Source organism: Centropristis striata, chromosome 7, assembly GCF_030273125.1.
Source record: "Centropristis striata isolate RG_2023a ecotype Rhode Island chromosome 7, C.striata_1.0, whole genome shotgun sequence".
NCBI classification, from domain to species: Eukaryota; Metazoa; Chordata; class Actinopteri; order Perciformes; family Serranidae; genus Centropristis; species Centropristis striata.
The window spans coordinates 33423616-33445983 of NC_081523.1; the positions used below are offsets into that span (position 1 = coordinate 33423616).

At 40.2% G+C, this 22368-nt stretch overlaps 1 protein-coding gene across 1 annotated transcript in view; it reads left to right on the top strand.

The window, feature by feature from the left end:
- znf608 (zinc finger protein 608) overlaps positions 1-18036 on the top strand; it is an 88894-nt gene extending 70858 nt beyond the window's left edge. Inside the window, exons 4-10 of the mRNA XM_059336332.1 lie at positions 954-1041; positions 6501-8961; positions 9915-10350; positions 12136-12305; positions 13542-13689; positions 15236-15292; positions 16616-18036. Of these exons, the coding sequence (XP_059192315.1) occupies positions 954-1041; positions 6501-8961; positions 9915-10350; positions 12136-12305; positions 13542-13689; positions 15236-15292; positions 16616-16635 (3380 nt within the window). The 3' untranslated portion in view covers positions 16636-18036. The remainder of the gene's footprint in view (positions 1-953; positions 1042-6500; positions 8962-9914; positions 10351-12135; positions 12306-13541; positions 13690-15235; positions 15293-16615) is intronic.
- Positions 18037-22368: the final 4332 nt, after the last annotated feature.

The following is a 22368-nucleotide window of genomic DNA, read 5'->3' on the forward strand; positions in this document are numbered from 1 at the left end:
AGCAGAGAGTTGGTGCCGCTGTGGAACCAGTTTTCCCAGCTGGGAGTCGGCTCTTTGGAGGAAAAGAACCGTTCGCAATTAGGGCACTGGCCAGGAACCGGTGGAAAACCCCTAATAGAGAGAGAGGTAGACAGAGAGAGGAAGAAAGAGAGAGACGGAGAGAGGGAGAGAAAGAGGAAGAGAGAGAGAGGTTTACTACAGATGGCTGAAGGGTGGACTTTAAAAGACTTTAAACCTTTCAGATTTTCCTTCTGACAGGAACAGAAGACAGTATTTCCCTCTGCTGCTGACCGCTATCAGTCTGAGCGATTTCACAGAAGCTGTAACGAACGGTTTGGAAAACAATTTGAGCCTCTTAAAAACTGTGAACTCAGTCCTTCAGGTTGCTGCTGCGGCTTTTCATTTCCAAACTGTTAACTGCTGTCTGCTCGTCACATCGATTTCCCCTTCTGCCAAGGTTCACTGTGCTCCTTGTTTTATTGCTGCACATTTGTCTTTTATTAGTGTTTCATTAGTTTTTCTTATTAGATACAAGAGAGAACAAAGAAAGGAGTATTTCTGCAGAGCCACAGAGGCTGATATATGCAACAGTGAAGTGCAGCTCTGAAACTGTGAGGAAAGGTGAGCAGAAGGTGAAAGCTGCTCTCAGACAGGCGCTTTGATATTTTCTGCTCCTGCAAACCAATCGCACCTCTGAACTCCTGCAGCACTGTTTGACTCTGTAATACTCAAACTTTGTGTTTAAGTTTTCTGTTCTGTGATTGATATGAAAATCTCTCCTCATAAAAAAATGCATTTCAAGATCTTATTTCTTCTCAAAAATATGGAGTTCTTCTCATCTGAGTAATTACTGACAGATTGACTTCATGCAGCATCAGAAGGACTCACTGTGTGTCTGTTGTGGTCCAAATAGGTCCAGTACTAACTGTTCTTTTGTCCCGTGTGACTGACAGGTGTGCTGGTGGTGAACGTGACGTGGAGGAAGAGAACCTACGTGGGAACGCTGTTAGACTGCACCAAACACGACTGGGCTCCTCCGAGGTGATGCTGCACTCTCTTTTTACTTTTTCTCCCTCCGTTTCTTTTTCTTCTTTTTTGTGTTAGGTACAGATATTTATTAAATCATGAGGTTAGTTACATGGTCATTATTCTAGTGATCTTTAATTGTGTGTTGTTGTTGTTTTATTGAAATATAGGATTCAGGAGCATTCAAAATATGAAAAAAACAGCTTTACATTGTTTCTGGTTTCTATTAAAGCCTCCTGATCCCAGACTTAACAAAATAACATAAATCTGTATAAGACAGAAAAGAAAAAAAGGATTAGTTATTAAATGTATGTAAAGACATAAAATGACCAAAAATAGACGTATAATGACCAAAAAAGATGTAAGGTTATCAAAAAAAGACGTAAAATTAGCAAAGAAGGCACAAAATTATACAAAATGCCAAAAAATGATGACCAATAAAAGACCTAAAATTACCTAAAATGACAAAAAAAACAACAACAAAAAACCCCAAAACAATTACAAATATTAAGTGAATCATACAAGCATCAATGCTACAGCTGATTCTAAACGTTTCTAAGGTGCATTTGTTCCTCATTCGCCAATCATAAAAAGCACCATCTCATGTTCCTCAGGCTGGATTGTGATCGGCTCTTCACAGGAAACACAAATGTACAAAATTAGGACTATTTTTCTGTCTGCATGACGAGTTGATGCTTTTTTTCCATCAGCTGTGTTTCTGTCAGACGTCCTGTGAGTCCGGCTCTCAGATCAGTGAAATCAGGCCTTAAATTATATTTGATATCAATTCTTATTCTAATTGTAAACACATTTTATTTAAGGAGAGGCTTCATATAATTATTCTGACTCACATCTGCTCGGTGTATTTCCCTGTTTGAGCCGTCATGTTTAATCATTTTTATTGTTATTCTTATTGGCTTTTATTTGCTGGTAATTGTTTATTTGATTCACTGAAAGCAGCAGATATTTTTATACAAAGTGCTTTAATGCTGCTGAAATGATAAAAGGGCTAAATTGACTGTCAGCTGTTGTTCCGTGATGAGCTCTAACAGAAACTGTTTCACAAATGGAGAGAGCTTTTTCTAATTGCTCGGTGGAAACTGTGACAGTCCCTCCTTGCCGCGCTGAAACCTCTCAATTACTGCTGCTGTATGTAAATGATTGTTGTCATGGCAATTACAGCTTAATCTCAGAATCCAGGGACTAAAATGTTTTTTCCATTTGGACTCTGCTGACGTCTGAATGCTGTTTTTATTATATAATTCAGAGTAAATAAAATGCTTCCTCTCTGCTGATTCATTATCAGTCTGTCGGGAAACTGAAAGACTAAATGATGCAATCATTACAGTAAAAGCACAAAATTTAACAAACATATATAGAAAAGTAAGCCATCCATCCTCTGAATGCTCTAGGTCTCTAGTTTGTGGCTGTAAAGTTTCACGAGGCTGTGATTATCCTAGACGTCACAGCAGCTCATTTTATACACTGAGCTCAAGTTTCACTCACTAGCATCATCACACATGAAGAACATTGGGCTCATTGAATCCACAAGATTCTCAGCTTTTCAGTCAGACCCGATTTATGCAGCCCACAAACTGTTTAGGGACCCCAGGATGTACAAATACTCACACACAAAAGGAAACAATAACACATTTTACTGCAGGAGAAACACTGCATGGGTTCTGCTGCAGACAGCTTCTGATTAAGTGCAAGTGGGCATGTCACGTCTAAAAACAGCCCAAATATTTAATAAAGTATCATATGAAACAGAAAAGCAGCCAGGGTTCACACACAGAGTTTTTTCTCGTTCTCATTCCCAATTTATGCAGCTCACAGACTGTTTAGGACCCCAGTGTGCACAAATATTCACATACAACAGGACAAAACAACACATTTTACTTCAGGAGAAACACTGAGTGGGATCAATATAAAGTGGACATTTCAGTTTTCTCCTTTCCATAAATTTAGGCCAATTTTGGATTGTTATTCACCTTCTTTCTGACAAGACAAGAGTCTTAGCTTTCTAGTCAGACCCGATTTATGCAGCTCACAGACTGTTTAGAGACCCCAGGATGCACAAAGATTCACATATACAAGAGGACACAATAACACATTTTACTGCAGGAGAAACACTGCATGGTTCGTTTGGCATAAAGTGGGCATGTCTGTAAAGAGGAGACTCCTGGGTACCCACAAACCCATTTTCATTCAGATACCTTGAAGTGAGGGGTCAAGGGACCCTGTTAAATATGGGCATAACATCACAGGATATATAGGCTATGTTTCACAATCTCAAGAAAACTATTATCCGGTCTAGGTTAGTGGTTATTCTCTCTTCTTTGAACCTAGATTTCAAACATCAGTGCATTCTTGTTAAATGTGTTTGTTGTCCGTGACAACATCACTGCAGCTCCTCTCTGTTGCACTCCATTAAACTTGCAAAATAAAATGTAAAAAATCACCCAATATGAAGCTTGGTCCGTATCGGCTGGCAGGAAGAGAGTCATTCTAGTTTTAGAGGTCCTGTAAGTCGTCATGTTTCTCATCTTAGCTGCTTGGAGACTGCCCTCTGGTGGCAGCTGCTGTGCATTACACATTTAAAAAATCAGTTTAAATAGACTGAAAAAACAGCTTCTTTATTTTTGACGGTGTTAAAAACCATCTGGATGTCTTAATACCCTGGTATACTACTGGAGATGTATGTCAATTAGTGCCAGATTTTATGCACATTATTAGAGCAGAAAATGGTCTAAATCAAAACCTCATTGGGGGAACTTTTACCCCCCAATGTGTACTGTGATTAAGGCCCCACGAATGAAATCCTTTGGATCACTCAGTTGATCAAAATCTTAAATAGAGGCATGAGAGCAACAAATAACCTTGAAATGCCGTCCATAAATTCCATAAAATTTCAGTCGAATGTTCCAGCAGCTTCAGTGACATTCAGGGACACACTGATGAAAAAAAAAAAAAAAAAAGCAATTACAAACATCATAAGAAATGTGAGATATGATCGTTACAGAATCACAGAGGGGGACCAAGTCTAGTCTCAACGTGCTCTGCAGTCTGTTCTATTAATAAGGTGATTAACACCCAAAAAACAGTCTTTCCAAGGTCAGAATATTTTTCATCGAGTCCTGAGACGTTAGTGTCATAATTAACGCTCTGAAAGGCCACATATGCAAGGTTCAGGGTCTAGCTTGGGAAACAGAGCCTTACTCTGTGGATAAATATGAAGCAGTGCATCTTCCTCATCCTGGCCAACAGGTTTCTGATATAAATAACAATGTGTGAGTGTAGAGAAGCATCTCCAGTGTTAAGATGTGAGCCGCTCTGGTAAACAGCATCAAAAGACTTCAAAGCAGAAGGGACGGCATGTGAATACACAATGTCTCCATATCAAATACAGAGATAACTGTGGATCCTACAGGTTTTTTTTAATGTTATCAAAAGAGAAGCAGGCTTTGTAAAGGGAAAAAAAATCAATTTTTATCCTTGACGTCTGGGTAAAGTGGTCCACATGAGCCTTGAATGATAATCTGTTATCTGCCAGGTTTTTTTTTTTTTGTCTGATGGAACAAGAGTTCAGTTTGGGTGACGATGTGAACAAGTTGTTCTCGGGTTAAAAAAACCTTTCAGCATCCACGGGAAACAAAGCTTTGTTTGCAGCTCGATGGGTTTTTTCAATCAGGATTGAAAAAGCTTTGTTTCTCGACAAAAACACAGCACAATACAACACTGTGTCACATGAAATGTGTAACACCAAACAATAATAAATAATACAACGTGATACGATAAGATGTAATACAAGACATTGTGAAAGATACAATGTGATTTTTGATGTGATTTTGGTGTGATAGGAGAAGATGCCTGCTGATTCTTTTTTGAATATTATTCATAAATGCGTACATGGTTGAGTTATTTCCCTGCTTAATTGATTTGTTACAAGACACTAGGACACTGTTAATAGTCAGACGGCTTAGCAAAATAAAGGGGTCACGTCGGATAAAAGCACCAAATTTTTTCATATTTCAATATTGATGTAATATTCTGGAGGGTCTTTTAGACTTTTTTTATCCATTCTTGATATGAATAAAATTGCATAATTCAGCACCAAATGAGTGTTACGCGTCCACTCATGTTTTGTTAATACCTTTTATACACCTTAATTGGTTTCAATAAATAAATATTTAATTGATTAAGTCAATTTATTAGATATTCTTGACCAGAACAACTTGACACACAGTGCTGAGCTGCATCTAAAATTAATCTTCAGGTTTACAGCTTTCAGATGATGTTCACCACTCCTATGTGGCATTTATTGTTGACCTGCTATCTCCCCCTAAACACAACCACTAATTCTCAAAAAAAAAAGGACCTTGAATGGTAACTGGTTAACAGAGTGATATTGAGTGACTAAAATGGGTTATAATCTGCGTTTACGTTTGTTTTCTTTATGGCAGCTGCCTCCTTTCCTTGGAGAAGCACTTTCTGACATTCTGTTCTTGAAAGATGCTATAAATAAAGTTTCTTACCTCCTAAAAGTATCTGCTTTTCTAACAATATGCTACACTTATTGATATTAAGAGATATAAAAACACGGAGACAGCGTTTCTTCTGTGATGGCACAATCATTTGTCTCCTGGGAAATTATTGTTTCTTTTATTCCGTTGTTGTTTTTTCCCCTTGAATTAGATATAAACATTTCACAAATGTGAGATGTCAGAATGATGGGACGCCACAATACACTTTTCACACTCATATCCAGTTACACTTCAGTTTCCAAGACAAGTCCCAGTGGACGGAGCTACCGCCGCCCAGATCAGCCTATCACTCATGGATCCCTTTGTTTTTTTTGTTTTTTTTTAATTGTATCTTTATTTGGAGTAGGCATGTAAATACACCAGCACAACAACATTGGTAGAAATAAAAGCAAATGTCCTTCCGGTTTTATTTGCTTTGAGTCCAAGAACGAACACATCTCCAACCATCCAGGCACACGAGTCCAAAGAGAGTATAGTCACGGATCATGGATCATATATCGTTTGTTCTTTGTAGCGTCCACTCTCCTCTAGTAACTTAAATTTCACAGCAATTACAAAACAATATTACCAGTGAGATCAAATAAAGGCTGTTCTTGTGGGGGCTATGAATAAAATCCAGTTGTTCCAAATTAGGTAAAATTTGTCCTTTTGGAGCCTTAATTGATAGGTTAGTTTTTCCATCCTAAATATCTCTAGAATCATTCAAATCCAGGGTCAGGCTTAACCATCTCCTTGTAATTGTTTTCTTACTTGCCACCACCCCGTTGGGTTTTTTACTGTTTTTGGGGTGCCGTCATCTTTTTTATACCCAAAGACACTGGAGGCAGTGGAAGCTAGAGTTTAGTTTATGTGTATTGCACTGGGCTCATTTTTTGCAGGCACTTTAATACTTGTGTAATAAATCCATGCTTTGTTTCGTCCTCTGTCCAGGTTTTGTGAGTCGCCCTCCAGTGACCCTGAGTTGCCCGGTGGGCGTGGTCGAGGCAAACGGATGCGAATGGCCATGGCGGAGCGGCCCTGCGTCGAGCCGGCCCCTGCCACCAAAGTCAGGGGTCTCTCACAGCACAGGAGCCGTGGAGGCGGCGTGGCCGGAGCCGCTGCTACCATCCACAGCAGCAAGGGACGGAGAGGAAGCCTGAACCTCATCAACAGCAACTGCCGAACGCCTCCGTCTTTCTTCACTGTGGAGGAGGTGAAACCTGCCAACAGCACCTCCTCTCTCTCCTCCGGGAAGCGAAAGAACAAACCACCAGCCGACCTGGACCTCAGCTTGGTCTCCTCTGACGACATCAAAAACGGGAATGGGAAGAGGATCCGAGCCAAATCCCGCAGCGCCCCATCCACGCCGCAGGGCAAATCTGACCCCTCGTTCATGGACCCCGGAGGAGGTTGTGCCTCCTCGCCGCCTCCCCCACCCATCCTCATTGACTGCCCCCACCCCAACTGCACTAAACGCTACAAGCACATCAACGGCCTGCGGTACCACCAGACGCATGCACACCTGGAGGCCGAGGAGCAGAGGAAGCCGGAGCTGGAGCCCATGAAGGACGGAGAGAGTGAAGACAGACTATCAGACTGTGATGACACCATCAGTAACTTGACATATGACCTCTCAGAGACAAACAGCACGAATTCCAACAGCTCCTCCAAGAAACCCGCCCCTCTGTATAAGGTGACCACGGTGGGGTCTCCTAAGAACCGGCGGCTACTCCTCAGCACCGACCACAGCCCCTCAGCCAACCCCAAGACCAGAAGAACCTCACTGCTGAAAGACGGGCTGATCGATGACCTCAGCAATCTTCCTATCATCTCCAACATGACCGTGGTTCTGGAGAACTGCATGGTCCCAGACAGGAACTCCACCGTCGAGATGCCCAAGCTGGAAGCCGAAGGCTTGATCGACAAAAAGGGAGGTCCCTGTGACAAGGGCAAGAAGGCCAACGGGAAGGTGGAGAAGCTGTCCAAGTCACGGACCAACCGGCCGATCGCTCCGGCCCCTGCTCCCCCGAAGCTGATCGCCATACCCAACACGCCGTATCCGAGCGGCGCAGCAGATACAGCCGCCTCCCAGCAGCCCTCGCCCATAGCAGCTGTAGGCCTCACTAGTAAAAATCTTCCCCTGAAACCCATCAAACCAAAGCTGAGCATTGTTGTGGAGCCGAACCTCGTCAAAGCCACGCTGGTCACCTGCAGCAAAGAGACCAGGAAGAAAGAGAAACGGAGGCTGAAGGACAAGCATAACAAAGATGCACAAGCCAGGACGCCAAATGGCGACAGCGGGGGAATCAAAATGGAAGATGGTGGCGGATCCAAAATGGGCATCAAGGAGATTTCTGGAAGCCTCCTGAAGGAGCACCTCAGTAAGCAGGATGTGATGAATGGGCTCACGGAGAGCCAGGAGAGCAGGATGGCCAGCATCCGAGCTGAGGCGGACAAGGTCTACACCTTCACTGACAACGCTCCAAGTCCGTCCATTGGCGGCTCGTCACGGCTGGACTCCAGCGGTAGTTGCCTGGCAGTGGACAGCAAGAACAACAGCCCCGCCTACTCCGACATCTCAGACGCTGGAGACGACGGAGGGTCTTCCGAATGTCGCTCAGATGGAATCCGATCCAAGTCTGCCTCCTCGGCTTCTTCAGAGGTGAGCTCTAACAGCAGCCACGGCAACTCTGGTAAAACGCCGCCCACAGCATCTGCCCCACCATCGAAAGACCCCCAGTCCCCGTACTACCACAGCTACGAGCCCTACTACCTGCAAGGGTACATGCAGTCGGACAGGCAGAACAGCAGCAGCGTCACTTTCCACAAAAGCTCGGCCATCGACGGCAAGGGGAAGGACCGAAAGGACGACGTGAAAGAGGACGACAAAGGCTCCTCCCACGAGTTCTCGGAGTCAAAAAAAGGCGACGGGCCGCCTCAGTCTCAGCTCCAGCTCGCTATGAGTCAGACCCAGACTGCCTTGGCCCAGTCGCTCTACTACGGCCAGTACTCCAGAGGACTCTACATGGACCAGAAACTGTTACTGGCTTCCAAATGCTGTGACCAGACGCACAGCGGCAAGCATCGGGGCGAGAGGGGACAGGGGGTGCGAGACAGCGAGGACGATAAACACATGGTCGGGGGTTCAGCCGGTGGACCGATTCTAGGTAAAGGTCCGGACGGCGCCAAAGGTTGCTGTCCCAAACCTGTCCTGTCCTACGTGGAGTTGAGTGAGAGGGGAGAGAGGGGACAGGGTCTGGGGGTGAAGGCGGTGCACGGTGGCATGGTGGACCAGCACCAGGTGACGATGAAAGACTGCGACGACATCAAGTCGCCATCCTCTTCCTCTTCTTCATCACTCCACAACCCAAACAGTCAGACAGATCTGGACTCAAATGTTTCCTATTCCAGTGTAAGTTTCTCCCTCTGTCTCTAACCTGCCGCCGCCGCCGCTGGTGTTGTGGGTGTGCTTTAATGACTGTTGTTGAGTGTCACAAAGAGATTAATCACACATTGTGTACAGCTAAACCAATAGGTGCTAATGACAAAGACCTCCTGTGGTGCTGTAGCTGTACTCTGACATCCACCTTTAGACATTTTGGTTGAAATCCAAAATCCTGTGGTTTAATTTGATGGATGCAAATGTTTTTAATGTTTAGAATTAACGGGGGAAATGTGTAACTTTAGCTGTAAATGTAAAAAAAACAAACACATTAAGGAGTAAAAGAAGCATTTCTTATACACGAGTGTTGGTTTTTATATGAGCTGCTTTTTTTTAGAAAGCTTGTACAGATTTTTAAACCATGTCATCTCACGAAACCACTAACTCGAGCCATGCTGGGTCATGTGAAAAGAAGGTTGTGTGGATCGAATGAGAGCCGTGTCTGGGAGGTTGTTTTTTTTCCTTCATTTCGGCCTAAATTCTGCCGTTGATCGTGTGTGAGACGTGTCTTGATTCGTGTCATTGAGAGGGACGCCACACTCCTCACATCCCACCTCTGAATGGCCGCCCGCCGTTGAAACGTCGTCATCCTTCATCAACATCACACCCAGAGCCAGTGATAGATGCTCTGTCTCTGGTTCTGTTCACTCAAGTGCACAGTGTTTCCTCTATAGTCGCTCAGCAGCGGTGGGCCCGCCGCACCAAGAAATTCCCCACCCCTGCTAAAAAAGGAAACAATGTAGTCATAAATTAGAGACAAAATGCTAAACATTCAGGCTTTAGTTTTTTCTCTGCAACTGGCCATAAAAACAAAAACTGGAACAGAGACATGGACCGAAGTTGAACTCCCACCCACCACTGTTAACAAACAATTATAGGGGAAACACTGCAACTAGCACCAACACTTGTCCCCATCGATCTAGCCTTCAGACGGCCCCGCCTGGGCCCACTGCCTCGCTCACAGCAAATACTCAGAGCTACAGCACGGCGAGGAGGCCGAGGAGGGCGAAGCAGACAGGGGCAAAGAGTGGGGAGCTACCGTGGAGCCCGCCGGCGCCAAGATGACCTCAGGAGGAGGCGTGGGAGACGCTAAAAAAGCCCGGGTCCACGATCTCCCACCCGCCATCGACCTGGAGGACTCGGACAGGCTGGACGGGCTGGATGATCAGGGCCAGGAGGCGATGGGAGGCCTGACCGAGGAGTCCCAGAGCGCCCGGGCGGCGGTGTCTCCTCCCATGACCCCCCAGCAGCCCTACATCCAGTACCAGCACTCCTCCTACCCGCCCTACCTGGCCATGTGTGAGAGCGGCGGGGGCTCCTACAGAGGCGTGTCCCCGACCCTGGTCCACAACTACCCAGGTAAGAGTCTGAGGACACATTTGGGGTTACTTTAACCTTCCTCTTGTGTTGGGGTCAGCACCGACCCGTTTCAGGTTTAAATGCGTAAAAGCACCACATAACTTTTGCTGATTGCATCAAGGCTTTTTGACTTTTTCAGAAACAAAAAATCAATTTCGCTATATTATTAAATTCCCTGGCAAAAATTAGAATGTTTGTGTTGTTTCAGTTAGAATATAAGATTATAAAACAATACTTAGTGAAATATATACGGGTCAAAATTGACCCGAAACAGCATAGATGTTACTATAGTTAATATTAAAATAAAACATTAATTTGAGATGAAATAACTCCCTAAAACCTGAAGTTTTTCTGGAAATTCAACACCTACTACATAATAGATTTTACAGCCTCTGTAGCAGATAGAAATGAAATTCAAAAAGTATTTGAGAGCTTTACCTGTTATATCTGAGCTCCTTCCGCTATAGTCGTCTTTAGTCATGATTTCAGTTCTTGAAAAGTCCCATGTTGCATTGCGACACTCCCACATGTATTCTGATGCATTTCATTGGCCAAGAGACCGAAAATAGGTGGAAAAACTACAAATACTACAAAACGACGTATCCGCTTTCCCGGCTTTAATGGTAGAATAACGCAACAGCGCCCCCGGTTTTAATGGTAGAAATGCAGTAAGGCTTTCCCGGCATAAATGGGTTAAAATATAATAATAAGATACATTTCAAGTTCCAGTTTCATGTTTAAGAGCTGCAGACAGTTAAAGTGTTAGTTTGTGAGATCAGGAAGTCGTTCACTGAACACCTGAAGAGCTGAAATGTTTTAGCCATGAAAGAAGGAAAATCCAAAACAGTTTGTGCTCTAACAGGCCTGTAAACCAGAATCTGGTTATATTTATAGTTAGTTCTATATTAAGATGTTTTAAATGGGGATTCGGGGATTGTAAGCTGTAAGAATCACTCCTCTTTTATAGAAGCCATCACAGTCTTCGCTCCTTTAGACCTCGTTAATTAACCCCATTAAAACTTTTTAATATGATGTAATGCATGAATTTATGCATGAGTTAACTCCAAATGTAAGTTTGAACCGCATTAAATTTATTAAGTATCTGAGCCAAGACTTGATTTTCACCTTTAATGAAAAATGAATTCACCTTTTAAGGGTCAAGTGTGGTTTCTTTTTTGGTGGATTTAATGAAACAATTTAAAGTGTAAAAGAGAACAAAGTGAAATGCAGAAATCACAAGTTCACAAAATGTTCAAGACACTTCAAATTCAAGTCAAATTCAAGCACTTTTCAAGCTTTTACAGCAGCTTACAGCTGTGCTAAGTGACACACATATATATATATATAGATATATATATTCTACTGTTATTTCACTTCTTCATCACATTAAATTAGATGGTATTGTGCTATAAACAACAAAAAAGTATGTTTATTGACAACATTATACAGAAAAAATGAAAGAAAAATGTTTCTTGGCATCCTGTCGATACCTCGAGTTTCAAGCACTTTATTCAGAATCCAAGAATTATTCAGAACGAGAAATCATCACATTAAAAATCAAGGATTTCAAGGTTTTCCAGCACCTGTAGAGAAGAGATGAAGACTGAGAATCTCTGTGTTAGACTGTATAAAGTCATCTGTCTGTCTGTCTGTGTGTGTGTGTGTGTGTGTGTGTGTGTGTGTGTGTGTGTGTGTGTGTGTGTGTGTGTGTCTGTGTGTGTCTGTGTGTGTGTGTGTGTGTGTGTGTGTGTGTGTGTGTGTGTGTGTGTGTGTGTGTGTGTGTAGGTTTCCACTACCCTCTGTACGGGAAGACGGCGGGCCGGGAGGAGTCTGAGGTGACTCCTCCTGGTCGAGGAGGAGCGGTGAGTGGGAAGCAGAGCGGAGACTCGTCCTCGTCCTCGGCCCTGGAGCTGCTGCAGCAGCAGAGCCACCAGTACCACGGCAAATCTCCTGCTGTGAGACACACACAGAACACACACACACACCTTGTGTTTCACACAATTTGAATTAAAGACAAACACAGGAAGTTAATATTGCTGCTTGCTTATTAAGTTAAATGTTTCTACCTCTTTTTCTCTGGACATTTCTATTAACATGATTCATTTAGAGTCTGTGACTCAAACACACTGAACCTGTTGCATTAATAAATTAGTGCATTAATACACATTTTAAACCCCTAAAAGATGCAAACTAATCGGCTTCTCACTAACCAGAAATTAGGTAATTAGGAAAATTAGGAAATAATATACAAGTTGCAAGTCATTTATTATGCACAACAATAAAATCTCTCTACAAATAATTGTAAAGTTTATCCATCACCATATCAGGGTTTCCCATTTATTACCTGGACACTGGCGGCCCTCCAGACTCTGATCTGTCCCGCCACAGTCTCGTGTGCTGCGATAACGTCACATTCCAAGCTACTGAAAGTATTTTTACACTATTTATAATATAAAGTTACCCACTGTCTGTATCAGTCTATGGTCCCGTCCCCACATGATCGCTCCGTATGAGTGTGTGCGCCGAACTAAATACTATCAACCTGTCTGGAGCTAACATTAGCTTTTAAAGCAGTTTTAATCACACTAAACTGTGACTAACTGTTTTGAATAACTTCCTGTCGCTAAAAGCATGCAGCTTTCAAAATAAGAGCACAGTGTGTTAAGAGAATCGACCAAAGGATTTACAAGAAGACAAGACAAGATGCTTTAAATAAAATATACAAGAACCCTTATTCTCCTCTAAAATAAGTCTTAAAATATGCAATGATAAGATCAGTGTATATGATGGAATAGTGGCATTAGAATCTGTGAGAGGCACCAAATTTGGGCTTTCAAGGAAAATAATTCTCCAGAGGGGGCATGTCTCCGGACCCCCTTAGCCAGCTATTTATCCACACTGGCTGGCTGCTCCATGTCCTAGTGGAAAGCATGTTGACAGCAATTAAAAATGACACAGTTGGATAACAAAGGTTCTATAATACGGTGATAAATGTTACGAGAGGTGTTTGCTATCATTTAGCTCTCAAAGTGCACAAGATTGATGCATTTTACTTATAAATGTACAACTTTTCTCCTGGGGGGGGGCATGCCCCCAGACCTCCCTAGATGGTTCGGATGGTTTCAGGAAGGGAAAGTTAATAAGAAGTTTTCTGTCTGTTTGTGTTTGTGTGTGTGTTTGTGTGTGAGCAGCCCGGGGAGAAGGGTTCCCCTGAGGGAGAGCGAGAGACGGAGAGAGAGAGGAACCACGTGTCCTTTGCCCGACACCTCCACACACACCATCACACACACCTGGGCATGAGCTACAACCTGATGTCAGGACAGTACGACATCTACCAAGGTACCACACACACACACACACACACACACACACACACACTGTCAAACTGAGACTGACCCGTTCTGAAAGAGCTGCAGCGTATCTGAATCTGAAGCTGAAATAAACTCTATTAAAAACTATTTAAAGCTTCATTTGAAAACTTGACTATAAGCTTTGACCCTGAAAATACTCAATTACAAGTAAAAGTTCAGTATTTCTGTACGAAAATGCAGTTTAAGTATTAAAAGTGGTCATTATAAAGTAACATGTTATATTATTTTATATGACAGTAAATTTTTACACTGACAAACTTTTACAATGTCTGTTTTGTGCAGCCAACAGTCCAAATCTCAACCTTAATAAAAAATAGATTATAATAATAAAATTAATCAGAAGGACGAGCAGTAAGTCTTCACATTTGAGGAGCTGGAACACTGTAATGTTTGTTATTTTTACACGATAAACAACCATCTTGAAAATAGTTGCCTATTATTTTTTTCCATTGACGAGTCGATTCATTTTTATCATTGTTCCAGCTATTGCTGTACTTACAATTTGTTAGTTTTTCTGGTAAAAATTCAGATAAATGTTTTGGAGTAGAAGTAGAAAGTACCAATACCTCAAATGTGTGCTTTGTAGGACAGTAATTTTGTCACAAATTAGGTTAATAATAATTAGGTTATTATATTGAAAAGCACAATATATAATTCAGCTTTTCAGGAAGTTGACCAGTGAAAAACAACACGTATTTCAGCTGAACAGAATGTAAAATGTAAAAGGCAGACGGGACTAAAGTTGATCAGCAGTCCTCACTGTATTATTATAAGAACAGTTTAAGGGCTTTCACAACCCAAAGTTTAGTCTGTTTTAATCAAACTCTGGTGGTAAATCTTTGTTACGGTTGTTTGGTTGCTTGTGAACGCTCCAGTTGAACTCTGGTGTGGACCTGAACAACCGGTCCCAGACCTCCTGTGTTTTGGTTCAGAAGGAAATGAACCAAAACGCTAATTCCTCATTGCAGTATTATCAACATATTGCTGAAAATAACTGAATATTTCCTTGGTGGTAGATCAGATGGTGGTTGGAGCATCAAGGCTCTCCTTCTCTGATCGCTAGACGATCGCACATCGTCTGTGGAAATAATGGATCAACACGTTGTTGACGCCCCGGAGCCTCAACAGGAGCTCCTTCTGACTGTTTCTCTCCACAGTAGTTTGGTCTGGACACCAGAGCAGATTAGAATCAAACAGACTCGGTTTGCGCTCGGTTCCACGTTGCTTTGTTTACATTCGTCACCGCCAACTTTTCAACCAATAAGAAATAAAACTGTGAGTAGGTTTTCAGCCCTCCACCTTCATAAACGCCTCTCTTCAAATATTTTTATTATATTTGGTCCGCTTACATTTCTGCTCTGTGAAAGAAACCAGACTGAATACAAAACCAACCAAATGTATCAATTTCACTCTGATTCAGACGAACCAGAGGGACTGGGGTTGTGAAAGCGCCCTGAGGGACATTTTATTTAGTCATTTAAAGTCTCACAGCTGATAATGTCCCTGTGTTGCAGGTCTGAGCTCCAGGTCTCTGGTCTCCAGTCAGCAGGTGTCGGGACATTCCTCCACTGGTGAGTCTGAGCGCATGAAACCAGACGGAGTCTCTAACAGACCATCTGATGTCCTGCTGCTGCTTCACAGAGATCAGAGTTAATAATCAGCCTGCACCCTCTGCTCCTCTCATATCCAACACACACACACACACACACACACGCACAACACACACACACACACACACACATACACACAAATAACACAACACACATACACACACACACACAACACACACACACACACACACACAAACATACACACACGCACAACACATATACACACACACACACACACACACACACACACACACACACACACACAACACATACACACACAACACATATACACACACAAACACACACAACACATACACAAGCAAACGCACACGCAACACACAATATACACATGCAACACATTTACACACAGACAACACATATACAAACACACACAAATACACACACATCTGGAGCTGTTGGTTAATATTTTAAACTGAATGTTCTTCAGCTCAGACATGCAGATTATATTTGCATTTTATGAAATATATCAGCTGCAGATTCTCTTCTATAAAGTGCAGAATGAGTGAGTAAATCAAACATCATCTCTATGAGGCTCAATGATCCTGACAGCCCTGCTCTGTTTACACACACACACACACACACACACTGAGAGTCGTTATATCTCAGCAATGTGTGAAATAATGCAGAGGAACCTGGCCGCCCGTTAAACAGCATAATGTGATGATTACCGTACGGCTGCAGAGGCTGCTGCACTTATCTATCAATGGTAATTACTGTGAAATGGAGGAGATTAACTGCTGACAGTGGACACACACACACACACACACACACACACACAGCAGAGGAGCAGAAGAAGAGAAGCTTACATCTGATGATCACAAATGAATTATCTTCTTATCGTGTGAACAAACTGAATTATCTGGTGATCTGTAAACAGCACAGAGTGTTTCTGAGCTCGTATTCATGTTAAATCTTTATTTTTTATGTGAAAAACAAATCCAGGGGAGCCGTCAAGTTCCTTCAAAGGTTCAACAACCAAATGCATTAAAAAAACATAAATAATCGGTAAAGAAAATTAAGGTTGTTGGTTTTTTTTGTTTTTTTTACGGTAAGTGTTTTTAACTTTTTTTTTTTACTATTATTTTTTATTATTATTATTTGGTTTGATGGATCCAGGTATTTTTTCCAACAGAAAACTGGAGCTGGCTTAAAACATGAGAAAACAATAAAAGAGATGTTGCAGTATTTAGTGTATTTTCCAGTGACGTGTAAAGTCCTGAGCCAAAGCTAAAGTCATGTGACGTTGTGTTTGTTTCTCCTCAGAGAGCGACGGGAAGAAGTGACCATGTGACCACGTCTCACATGAGGAGCGGCAGAATTTATCAGACATCGTTTCCATGGTGTTTAATAAGCTTCGCCTCGCTGAGAGGCAGAGAACTCAAGATTAAAAAAAAAAACAACCTCTTTCATTTCTTACTAATGAAACCACCTGTTTTATAACACGTCACCAGGAGGAGAATCCGACTTCTGAAGCTTCGGTTTTTAGGATTTGGACCGAAGCGGGCGGACTTTATAAAAACGCACATTTATCGTGGTGTATTATGACTGAATGTACTGAAGATGACTCTACTGGATTTTTAAAACCTCCTGCAGCATTAGGAAGCTAAAAGTCTATTATTATCTTATTATTCTGGTTATTGAAGTGGTCCTCCTCCCTCCATAGTGCTGACGCTACATTTGTATTACTAACCTGTACTTGAGCGTAACCATGTTGATTGTATTGTCTTTATGTGAGAGTAAACCTTCACATCGACCCGCCCGGTGCCACGGAGGAGCCCAGTGGTGTAAATATCGTGTACAGACTCATGGCGGAGCACTAACATGCTTTATCCTACTCTGTTTGATCTCCATCAGCCGACAGGGGGCAGCGGGCGGAGCGGGAACCAGCACACGCTTCATGTTGCACGTTTCCTGTCCAGTTAGAGCGAAATGGTACGTTTATAATTTAGTTTCAGCCCCAGTTTGTGCCTCTTGGAGTCACTTTATTGATATTGATTCTTATGACCAGGGTTTAGGCACAAAAACTACTTAGGGTTAGGGTTGGGAAAGATCAAAGATTGGGTGAAAATTAACTGCATTTTTGGTCCAGAGGAGCTTCTTTATAAACTGTAAAAATCTCCTTTTTTTATTGTGTCCAAGCTTCAAGAACTAGTAGTGATTATAGTTCCTGTAACGCTGTTTTAAGGGAATCTTTAAGCTCCTATTTCAGAGAAACCGTGAGTGAAGTTAGTGTACGGTGATTGATTGAACACAGCCAGTGCATCAGTGGTACGTTTTTAAAAATAATTCTAAGTATATTTGAGGACAGCTGGAGATAGATAGGGCCAGCAGTCAGAATTACACCAGAATCCTGAGGCCCCAGCCCCAGTTTGTGCCTCTTGGTGTCACTTTAATATTGATTCTTATGACCAGGGTTTAGGCACAAAAACTACTTTGTTAGGGTTGGTAAAGATCAAAGATTGGGTGAAAATTAACTGCATTTTTGGTCCAGAGGAGCTTCTTTATAAACTGTAAAAATCTCCTTTTTTTATTGTGTCCAAGCTTCAAGAACTAGTAGTGATTATAGTTCCTGTAACGCCGTTTTGAGGGAATCTTTAGGTTCCTATTTCAGAGAAACCGCGAGGGGCGTTAGTGTACGAACGCAGCCATTGCAGCAGTGGTAAGAGTCAAATTTTAAAAATAATTGATATTTGAAAAATAAGTATATTTGAGGACAGCTGGAGATAGATAGGGCCGGCGGTCAGAATCACACCAGAATCCTGAGACCTGTCCATCCAACATTGTGAGGTTTTCAGGCTCTTTTTCAGTAGGGTAAATAAGTTTTTCAGTTTGAACCAAAAAATGACCTCTTGTGTCGTTATGAATTATGACTCTTATCCATCAGGAGTACAAGTGGTAGTAAAGCTGCTACGGAGCCTCAAATCTGTCAAAGATCTTTGACCCATTTGCGTTTTGTATTCTGTCAGAAGTTCATTTATACAGTAAAACAGTCCTTCAGTAGCTGATCTGGACCTTAACCAAGTTCTCCAACATTAACCAAGTTATTAATCTTCATCCAACCTTTGATCTTTCCCAACACGAACCAAGTCGTTTCTGTTTCAACCCCAAACTCTGAACCCATCAGCTGTTAGTCTGATGATGGTTCAGCCTCTGGGAAGAGCAAATATTCTGGGGGTTTTGGTGAAGCCAGAGAATATTCAGATAACCAAGAACAGACATCCAGGACTCCAAGACTCTCCTCAGTCTGATTAGCAACTTAAAACATAAGAATAAGACTCAGAAATACACTAAATCTTTTGTTCACCTGCAGTCAACAACAGCCAGAACAAACCTGATTGCTAAATACTAACTACACCAAAACTTTCACAAAGCGTCTAGGTTCTGCATATTTTAGTTTATAGAGATTAAACTGGTGCTTAATCATGCGGGTGGCAATGGTCAGAAGTGATTTTTAATGTTTTTTATAGCACTGATAAACAGTGTTATTCTGCCATTTGAAGCAGGGAAATTCTGTATTTTATTGCTTCATTCAGAGGACTTTTTGGACTTTTGCATTAATGATTACAGTTTTGCACAGATTTGAGCCACTGTTTTTATCTATTTTTGGTGCAAAATACAAAATTTTACCCATTCCTTTACTCTGTGTCTCAAACAGAGACATCTACTGTGGTAGGATTAGGAATAACCAGCTTTTGTTTCCATTCTCTGTCTTTGTTTCAGTCAAAGACATTGAGTCAAAAGAGAAAATATTGGATGAAAGATTTTGGACGTAACTTCTGTTGGGTTTCCACTCAAACAGCTAAGAGTTAAATCAACAACTATCAGCAGATTTCTGATGTAAAATGTTTGAATGAGAGGGAGAACCTGGGGCTCTGAGAGGGAACACAGAGGACGGATGTCTTATTTTAACTTTACACACTCAGTTCAGTTGCAGCACTTTTAAAGGACAGCTCCAGTGTTAACATGTCTCCATTATTACCTCTGCAGCTTCTCTTTACTCAAAACTAAGTGGAATTCAGCTTGTTTGCTCAGGTACAACAGTTAGTTTGTGACCAAAAATAAGCTTCAGTATTAACACATTTTAATCACTTCAGCAGCAGTTTGAGAACCGACTGAATTCAGACGAGTTTTGAGTAAAGAGAAATGCTCCAAATTGATCCAAGATAAGCTAAAGATAACAGAATAAAGCTGAAACACTGGGTTGTCCCTGATGCCAGTAGGGATGCTTCTTTTATCCCACAATCCTTTGCTCCGCCGCTGCTGCCCCGCCCTCTACAAGCGACTGTCCCACTGCAGAGCCGCTGAGAGACTCAAAGGTCTCAGATCAAAGAACTCGACTGTTTCTTATAGGAATGGCACCATATCCTATTGTCATGATTATCATGGCAAAACTAATTCACGATAACAGAATTATTTTGATGCATATAGAAAAAAAATGCTATCAGTGAAATTCGGCATTAATTTATCGCTTGTGTGTTTTGCTTCAAAATTAAAGTGTGAGGAGGTGTCTGTAACAAAAACACTCAAAGATGAAACAGATTATTTACACAGTATTATATGTGTATTATTTACATTGTAGCAATATTTCATTTTTTAAAATATGGCTATCGTCAATATCGGCATGTTATGCTGTTTGATGTATGCAGATTTTTTTTTTTAATACTTATTTATTATTTTTAAAAGGTAGGGTAAAGATAATTTGTTTTTAATGTATTTATTTTTAGCTTAGATTATTTTATTTAGATATTTTATTTTAGATTTATTTATTTTTTTACCAAAAAACTGTCAGCTAGCTAGTGAATTAGAATTTATTTTTTTTATTTAATTTTCTATATATTTTTGTTTATTTCACATTATTTTATTTAAGCTTATTCTTAATTTGTATATCACCAAAATAACCGTCAGTTAGCAAATTCATTAAATGGTAAAACTATGAGAACTGGTTTTTACTTAATATCTTAATTTATGTTTTTATTTTATTTTTATTTTTTTAAATATATCCGCTAGCAGACTAATTAAAAGGTAAGGATAAGAGAGAATTAGTTTTTAATTAGTTTTACTTTTATATTATTTAATTATATTATTATTTTATTTTTATAATTAAAAGGTAAGGCTAAGAGAGAATTGTTTTTAATTCATTTTTACTTTTTATATTATTTATTTTATTGTATTATTATTATTATACAAAAATATATAATTAAAAGCTATGGCTAAGGGAGAAATGGTTTTTAATGTATTTTTATATATTTACTATATATTTTATTTTATTTATCATTGAAAGTTATGGCTAAGAGATAATTGGCTTAAAACATGAGAAAAATAAAAAGAGATGTTGAAGTATTTAGTGTTTAAACTCTGCGTCCTCGTCTATCAGCGGCTCTGCCTCACACACACACACATACACACACACACACACACACACACACACACACACACACACTCTCCTGACTGCATTGTCCAGTGATCATTCTATTACTTGAATATAACGTTAGTGCTGAATATGAACTGTTTACAAACGGCTGTCATCATGTTCGGGAGACTCTTTGGCTGCTTGGTAAACGTCCGTCATGCTCCCTGTCACACTGAATAACTCACTGAAACGTAGAAACATGAACCTGCTGTTGCTTTTTTATACTGTATATGCCTTAATTCATATGTTTGGCAATCATGATTAAAGGATGTTTATATATTCTGTCTGTGGAGCTTTCTTAACAAACGTATATGGGATGATTCTATTCTATTATTTCTAATATATATTTTTTATTGAGCTTAAGATGAACAAAAGGAGACACACTGTGATGAAATATTAATTATTTTTAAATTAATCTCTGCTTTAAATTTTAAAATGTGTCATGAATTATTAAATTACAATATTCAATGAGTCATGACTGTAAAACTGATTCATCAACTTATTTAGTGAAGGCATAAGAGTTCAGTAGGAGAACTTTTTTCATTATTGTAACTCAAAATTTGTGTGAACTGATGTATGATTAACAATTGATTTTTTTTTTAAGTTAAGTAACTGTATAACAGAGTAGAAATACTGGGATACATGTGATGCATTCAAATTTTTTCTCACTAGTAAAAAATGTTTTGAATAAAAGTAATGTTCTCATGTAGAATGACCATTTTCTGAATAACAAATACTATAAAGTAATTATTTATTAATGTAATAAGTATTCATTAATGTAGAATGTCCCATTTTAGAAAAAAAATATTAAAACAAAGCTTGCTTTTACTTGTAACTGAGTATTTTCACAGTGTGATGTTTTTTTCTTTTATTTATGTTAAAAAGAAATACCAAAACTATTCTGAATTCAATACGGTAAGCATCAAATTATACCTATAAGAACTCATTATGTAAGTGTGTTATATTAACACATTATTCTAAAATGTATATGACTTTATTTTACAATTCATTGAAATGTATAACTTTTTTTAAAGAGAATCCTTGCCAAGATAGCAGCAAAAAACTTTAATATTATTTTATAAATATATATATATATATATATACATATAAATAAATATATATATATATATATAATATTTTATTTTTATCACTAAGTAGATGTTTTTTTAAGAAGCCTACTTGAGATACTTTGTGTACTTTGGGGACAGAGATCATAGAGTACTGTAGGCCTGTCATATATTTGAAATCAAATTAAATCAAAATAAATTATTGGTTTCTTTAATGTTGAAAGTTACTAGTAGCCTGAACCTATTATCAAAAACATGTAGTGCAATATGTTGTAGTAAAGTAGAGGTATATTGTCACAATTAATTAATTTCGTTACAAAGACTCCAGTGCGAAAATATTAAGAATTATGAGACACAATTAAAATGCTCAAGTAAGTAGAATTTTATCAAAACTGTACATAAATGCAGCAGAATAATGTTTATAACTATATTCCTATAGAACTACTGTTTCCCCTGCAGTTCCTCCTCCGACCAGCGGGGGCGCTGTTCGCATGTGTGCATTTCAGCCGTCACTTCCGGTTCATAAAACAAAAATGGGT